This window comes from Triticum dicoccoides, unplaced genomic scaffold (genome assembly GCF_002162155.2).
Source record: "Triticum dicoccoides isolate Atlit2015 ecotype Zavitan unplaced genomic scaffold, WEW_v2.0 scaffold52534, whole genome shotgun sequence".
Classification (NCBI taxonomy): domain Eukaryota; kingdom Viridiplantae; phylum Streptophyta; class Magnoliopsida; order Poales; family Poaceae; genus Triticum; species Triticum dicoccoides.
In genome coordinates this window covers 73,903-81,970 of record NW_021279257.1, presented here as the reverse complement: position 1 = coordinate 81,970, position 8,068 = coordinate 73,903, and the positions used below count along the sequence as shown (strand labels likewise).

The window sequence follows — 8,068 nt, the reverse complement described above, 5'->3', positions numbered from 1 at the left end:
ATGACGTGGCGTGGCACACAGATCAATGACGTGGCGAAGGGGCCTATGCCGATGGCTGTGCCGTAGGCATACCTCTGCCACAGATAACCAAAGTAACAAATAAAAAATTAATTAAAATAAACGTATGCCGAAGGCAAGGCCGTCGGCATATCTGTGCACACACGGAGGTTGTCCCACGGATCGCTGACGTGGCGTGGCACACGGATCGCTGACGTGGCAGAGGGGCCTATGCCGACGGCTCTGCCTTAGGCATATCTCTGCCACAGATATGCCGACGGCCGCCATTACCGCCCGTCGACGTAGGGTCAACGCCGTCAAATGGTCAGCGCTGACCGGGCATGTGGGCCCTGGCTATGCCGACGGCCTGTCCTATGCCGACGGGCCCCGTAGGCGTACCTCGGGCGGTCCCGACGGCTTGGTCTATGCCGACGACCCCGTCGGCATAGATGAATGTATGCCGACGGCTTTTCTACGCCTACGGCCTTTCCTTGGCCGTCGGCATAGGTCCATAGATGCCGACGGGTGCCGTCGGCATAGATTTGGCCGTCGGCAACCCCAGTTTTTCTGGTAGTGGGCCGACGAGGAGCACCAGGACGTTCTGCAGAGGAAGCGCCCGCCATTCATCCCGGAGATCGACGACCCCTCCTTCGTCACCATCTACGGCGTCAGGGACCTCCCCTACGGGTACACAATTACACATCCTCAACCTCCATATATGCGGCTGCCTCCCTCCATTGCACAGTCTCACAGCTCAATTGATACTCTTGCAGGTACGATGTGCTGGTAGAGAACCTCATGGACCCTGCCCATGTCCCCTACGCGCACAAGGGGCTGATGGGCAAGCTTCTCAAGAAGGAAAACCTCGGCAGATAAGCCTCTATATATGCCTGCCTGCCTGCCTGACATGACAGGCGCCGTCGAATTCAGTTTGCAGAGTGTCACTGAAACACGGAATACAAGTGCTGATTCAATTGTTGTTCTTGTTCTCTTCACAGTTGAGTTCGACATCGAAGGCGGCGGGCCGATAAAGATGAAGACGAAGGTGGCGAACGTGGACGGGTTCCTGACGGAGCAGCAGGAGAACCGCGGCTACTTCCGGTACGCCGCGCCGTGCACCTTCTACGGCTCGCCGCTTCCCAGAGAGGTCGCACGGTTCGCCGTCGACGACTCGCCGCTTCCCAGTGAGGCCACGGAAGAGGTATGCATGGATCGATGAGCACTTGAGAGAAGAACAAATCAGTTTATGGCATGGATTGGTTTGGGCATGCAGGTGAAGAAGAAGCCCCAGTTCATGATGGTGTTCATGTGCGTCCCAGTGGCGCCGGGGAAGAGCAGGGTGATCTGGGCCTTCCCGAGGAACGTCGGCCTGTGGCTCGACAAGGTCATACCGCGGTGGTACTACCACATGGGCCCGAACGCCCTCTTGGACTCGGACACGTACCTCCTCCACGTCGAGGTAATTAATGGAGCTCAAGCAACAGACCCATTGCTCCGAATTTCTGAATTCTAAACATGACCCCATTGTTCTTCCGTCGTTTCAGGAGCGCAACTTCGCGGCGGCCGGCGCCGAGAACTGGCACAAAGCCGTGTACGTGCCCACGTCGTCAGACAACATGGTGATCGCTTTCAGAAACTGGTTCAGAAAGCACTGCAAGAGCCAGGTCGGCTGGGCCGTCCCCACAGCCGATCAGCTGCCGGCGACTCCAACCAAAGACAAGCTCATGGAAAGGTGCCACGGCAACCTGCAGCTTGGAATACCCGAGAATTCCGATCATATATAACAGTTTTGATGTTGTGATGGCATCCACAGGTACTGGTCGCACGTCGCGCAGTGCAGGAGCTGCAGCGCGGCGTTGAAGGCCATGAAGGCGCTGGAGGTCGCCCTGCAGTTCGCGTCGGTTGCGGTCGTCGGCTTCCTCGCCGTCGCCAAGGGGACGCTGGTAACATCAGTCGTGCAGAGAGCTGTTGTTGTGTCCTTGGCCGTGCTGTGCTTCGCCGCGTCCCGTTGGCTCGCGAGCTTCATCGAGAAGAACTTCTATTTCCATGATTACGTTCATGCTTACAAGTGAAGACATATCCCGGCCCGTGCCATTCAGTCAAAGATAAATGGATTTGCCGAGAGAGGACTTTACATCCTCGGAGCATCTCCAATGGATGATTATATTTTTGATGCCTCAAATCGGTGATGTAAAAATTTGAAACACCAAAAAGTACTTTTTACATCTCCGAAAAAGACTCAACTCTAACAAATGGTTCAAAACGGAGATGTAAAAGAACAACTCCAATAGACGGTCCAAAACGAAGATGTAAAACCGGCCGCCGACAGCGCGGCTGCTGTTCAGCCACGGTTTTGCATTGAAATATCACTTAAAATTTCAAATTAGAGTGCATCATCATCATAGTTTCAAATCCCTAACAGAAGTGCATCATATCATCATAGTTTCAAATCCCTCTACCGAAAGTGCATCGTCCCAATCAAAGTTTTTCGCCCTACAAATTAAAATGCACATGAATATCATTCATGCGGGTCATCAACACCACCGGCATTGTGAACCGTGGTACGATCATCATCATCACCGACTTCTTTGTCGAGTTTGTGAAGCGGTGAAGTCTCGTTGAGCACCACCGGAAGCACCTTCATTGCCTCCCATGGCGGTCATGTTGCCGACGAAGCTACCTCCAACGCCACACATGTTGCCGCCATAGCCACCTCCGAAGCCACCCATCATGTTGCCGCCAAAGCCACCTCCCATGCCGGTCTTGTTGCCTCCGAAGCCACCTCCCATTTTGCCACCAAAGCCACCTTCCATGTTGCCACAGAAGCTACCTCCCATGTTTCTGCCAAATGCACCATTCATGGCACCTTCCATCATGTTCATGTAGCCACCCATGGCACCTCCCATCATGTTCATGTAGCCACCCGTGGCACCTCCCATGCCTCCTCCCATCATCATTTGCGTCATGAGCATTCGCCTTTCATGTTCCTCTCTCGAAACAATCCTTGCGCAATCATTTTCTACAATAAAACAACTAACACATCATCATCAAAATGTGGAACAATCCAATATTTGAGAAAGCACGCACGAAGAGGAAATATTTACCAAGTCACTATCACCGCAACCACTTGGGTTCATGCGAGCAACATTTGACAAGCAACCGGCTCACTTTTAGCATTCAGCGTTGATGGTGGACCAACGTTGGCGAAGAGAGTCGCTTGAACGGAAGTGACCACTTGTGTTGCGCTCATTGAAGTAATCCTTGATGCGTTGCCAATAGGTGTTTACCATTTGGTCGCTTCCAACGAATGCATCTTGAGAGACATTCTTCCATGCGGTGCATATCAACACATCCTCCGCATTGGTATTATTTCCACTTCTTCCCTTCGCAACAAAGCCCTCATCGTCCATGTCAAGATTGTCATCACCATATTGGGTTTCATATTCTTGTGACACATACTCATGCGACACATAATCATCATTTGCCACATTATTCGCGTGCATGAAAGCTTCATCATCAAGGCTACAATTGGACGTACAAACATTCAACGTCACATTCAATTTGAAACAACAAACGAGAGCACAAAATATTTTTTTTACCTTTGCGGCATATCATCGAACATGTTGGAGGCGGTGGCCGTCGGCGTGGCCACATCTTCCTCCACGGCCGGCGGTGGCGGCGGCGGAGGTCGAGGAACTACTCGGCTACTGGAGGACGCCGCCGGCCGTGGCTGCGAATCGTCGGCTCGAGCCGCCGCGGCTGCCTTCGAGATTTTGGCCAGTCGAGCCGCACTTTCGGCTGGGTTGCGGCCACGGTTCGCCGGTCGTTTTTGCCTCCGCCTCGTGCCTTGTCGACTTCGTAGGAACCGCCGGCGTAGTGGCGACCGGCCAAGGCGGCGCTAGCATGGACGCGGTCGCGGAGGGCGAGTTCGTTGCGGCGGTGGCGATGTGGGTCAGCCCACCGGCTGCGGCGGATGGGCGAGTTTGTTGCAAGAACGTTTTTTGCTCCGGAAGCTACAAAAGTTAGTTATTTTTATATATGAACCGTTTATTGGAGATGCTCTCGTACTGTCCAAATAAGGGAAAGTTGTAAATATGCTAGTAGCAGTTTTGCAGCTTTGCTAGAGACTTCGTTATGTCAGATGATATATTTCTTTCATCTTGCATGAAGATTCTTACAATTTTTTTTTCTTTTTACTTCCCCTTTTTCTTCTTATATAGTACTAGTATATCACTTAATTTGACTTAGTTAAGTCTTAATCGACTGAGATCTAGAGGAACGAACTGAGAGACATCGCTAAGTCAGCATGTTTGCATGCCAAGCCACCTGTCAGGCTGTCACATAACTTCCCATGGCCCTATAAAAAATCAGAGAAAACAAAAACCAGGTTGCAAGCAAAAAGAGAAAACCCCAGCTATATAATAGAATTAATTAATTGGCTACCACACACTAGTGAGTACATGTAATGACCCGTAATTTACAGAGAGCAGGGGATTTTTTTTGGCTTGTGCATTGCATTCATGCAACCAAGAGTTGAGATAAATTTGAAACTTTATTTTCAACCTAGCTAAAGTTGGATTCAAAACTAAATTTGGGCATGATCTTTGTTCATTTTTAAGTATCACAACCGCAACCTAAATATGTGTCCGCCCATGGAAAGTGACCGGACAAACCTCAAATTTTACTATTTGCAACCATAAATCCTATTTTGAAAACAGCTAATACATGTAAGCACATGCACTTCGATCATCACGTCCGTATTGGCCCGACGGGGCTGTAAAAAAACACCAAAAATTGCTCATACTTAAGATTTTTATATCCGTATTGAGCCAGTGGGTTTCGGGTGTTTAGTCCAACCTCGCCGCGTGAGGAGCTAGTCGACCGACTTAAATAGCCGGGTCATCCAAAAGCGACAAGCTACAGTCATCATCGCACCCTTTGTTAAGGAGATAGTCTATCACTATGAATCTTCTATGCTTATCACAGAAAAGATTTATAGTCATGGTCTATCTCCTTCACAAACAAAACATTGATGTTTGCATGGCTCTTTTTGAATCGCAATGTGTCGAAAAAATTCGATGAACAAAATTAAAAGTTCTTTCATCGTGGTAGGGCTACACGAACGTATATGAGCAAGACGAACTTGACACTCGCTGAACAATCATCAGTTGATGAAATGCAATCTAGTGTCAAGCTATCTCGTTCACACGATGATAATTGATCGACCTATGCAACAACAGAGAAGCTTGCTGTCATCCACCGACGCGGCTATTTAAGTCGGTCAGCGTCCGCCTTGCGCGCTGAGGTGGGACTACAAATTTGGGTGCAGAGATGAGAGAGGAAGATTTTCGGATGGATGCAGGTGGGACCGCTATGACCTGGAGCGGGGTGCCCGGTAGCGTCCGGGCACCTTCATATCATCCCTACCTTTGGTACCGATTTCAGGGGTGCCGGTCAGTCCGGACGTATAGAGACTAAGTGAGGGGTTTGATTGGGTCAACTTTTCGTGAACGGACACTGACCGAGCGAATGTAGCGGACGTTTAGAGAGAAAATAGAAGGCCCGGCTGCAGATGCTCTCACAACACCCAGCCGGCCGCCTCCCCAAGCCAACAACGAACATGGATGTTTTCTCTTCTCCGAACAACAAACATGGGTGTTTTCTCTTTTCCCAACCACAAACATCTCAATTCCATCTTTTTTCAAGCCTGTGTTGCTTGAGGTATTCTCCTCTAAATCACCTATTTTTATCCTATAAAATATTGTCATGTTCGAAGCATTTTTCATCTGTGAAATCCAATTTTAAAAAGTCAAGTAAATTATTGCATAATCTAAAAACCGATTGTTTTCTATCTATTACTTTGAATATCATTACACTGTCATGCTTTGGATATACAACTAGGAGTACATGCACACACACACACACACACACAGAATCTGAAGGCTATGACAAATTCATCCGTATAAATCACAACTTTTGGTTCAAAATCTCATACCACACGTATATTTGTATTTGTTAAATATATTTAGATATTTTTTGTTTTCGTTTTCATTTTAGTTTGGATGCATATGTTCACTGGCTATGTAGATATGTTCTCAAATATGCATTACGTATATTTAAAAAAAACCTCACACATTACATTAATAAATTAAATAGAGTACAACTACACACATACATGCCGAAACTACCAAAAGACCGGGACATGGCAGGTGTTTAGGGAATCTTGCCAAAAAACCCACATAAAAAGTATTATAATTAGGTCCTCCGAAGCCCCTGCAAACAACCAATCTAAAGTCACGCACACCGAGGGAAAAGGCGGTCCACCAGCAAACCAAAATCCAAGCCAATGACATAGTCTTGTAGCCAATGACATGGATCCAGATATGATGCATCCCGCCATTGTTGCCAGGGAAGAACACGAAATCCACCGTCTTCGGGCCACTAACCTTGAGCAGCACCAATCTGTACCACTTGCCGGCGCCGCAAGGAGAGGCAACAACCACTAGACACAGAAAACATAAGAGCAACTCCAACACGGTTCACCAAAACGGACACACCAAATATTCGCAGACATGCCCGGACGTGTCTGTGGACATCGGTAGGGGAGCTGGTCATCCGACCCGATGCTCTAAATGTTACCCCTGGTATGGCCTCCTTCATTTGACATGCATATATGCATTAATAGAAATTAAGACCTTTTACAGTACATCAAAATATTTTAAGCCGTTTATTTTTGTGGTTCAACGGTCCAGATATAGCAGTACTACACCGTAATTTAGGCAGTATATTCAGATGTCAGGGGCACTTTTGGCAGTTCATTATTGTAGATCCCGCAGCTGCTTCCGCCGGATAGTCCACACCTCGAGCGGCGGCGAGAGGGAGGCCGCCGGTGCTGCCATTCGTGCCGCTGGCAGGGTGGTGTGGGACTGCAGCAGGTTGGGGATGACACGGTGGGTGGGCTACCGGGGGCGCGGGCCTGGACGGGAGGGAGCAGGAGAACACGTTGCTCTCCTTCGATCGTGCTGCCGAGCAAGGAGCACGTCGCCATTGAGAGCGGGAGAACATGGTGCTGGTTAGTGCCCCTTCCATTTCTCATCATTAGTTCACAGTTGATTCAGAATTGACGCCGAAGCATCACGAGCAAAATCGGTACGCAGTGTGGTTGGGCGTTTCATAATGCTATAGTTTTGCATGGCAAGCTCCCGAATTCCAAGTACCTTATCTGTTGGTGTTGATGGACATGGCGAGCAGCGGCTCGTGTCGCCGTCCCTTCGTCTGCCTTCGGCGGCGGCTCAACAGGATGAGCCGGCCTGCCTGCGCTTGTCACCTGCAGCAGCGCAACTTGGGACTGGCACAGGGGAGATGAGAGCGTACAATAGCAATCGGTTAATTCTGTTTAATTACCTGCTCGATTGATAGATCTTAGGCCCTAAACGAATCACGTGCCGGCGAGAGTCTAAGCAGAGACGAAGATTAGCAAATTATCAAGCTATCCTCGAACCAATCTTTGAGGTGAACAATATCAATAGTTGGATAAATTTTAATACTACCCTTTAAATTCGGTAGTATGATTTAACGTAAAAAATTCTAGAAATTTGCATACATATAACTAGATGTAAATATATGCAATCAGAACCAAAAGGTATCATATGTTCAACAAGTTTTTACATCCAACCGACCCCAAAAGATGGTAGTTCGGCTGTCCGTGCAAAATACGACAATTTTTGCCTCCCAGTCCGATTGTCCATGCCAAACAATTCACTCTTTGGCTGGCTCATATGAAGCATCTGCGTAGGGCTTCAACATGCAAACACGATACTCTTGCATAATCTTTGCCGCATCGGGAGCCAAGTTTGACATCTTTATGGTCAATATCTTGGCATCAATCTTCTTATTTTTTGAGCTTCATCTTCTTGTCTTGCGCCTTCTTGAACATGTCACACCTCTCGGTCTTCTTTTCCTCATTAGCGTCATTGCACTTACTCGCATGTCTCATTCTTCTTCTCCATCATGTACTCAAACCTCGATGTCATCTTGGTTGCCGTCCCTTTTCGCTTCTCCCATTTACTCC

The 8,068-nt window shown here is 48.5% G+C and overlaps 1 protein-coding gene across 1 annotated transcript; it reads left to right on the top strand.

Annotated features, from left to right (window-relative positions):
- The first annotated feature begins 268 nt into the window (after positions 1–268).
- LOC119346840 (protochlorophyllide-dependent translocon component 52, chloroplastic-like) lies at positions 269–2,129 on the top strand. Its single transcript, XM_037615968.1, has 7 exons — positions 269–418; positions 572–684; positions 771–869; positions 994–1,144; positions 1,271–1,456; positions 1,542–1,729; positions 1,811–2,129. The coding sequence occupies exons 1-7, from the start codon at positions 269–271 to the stop codon at positions 2,067–2,069; spliced, it is 1,146 nt and encodes a 381-aa protein (XP_037471865.1). The 3' UTR covers positions 2,070–2,129.
- Positions 2,130–8,068: the final 5,939 nt, after the last annotated feature.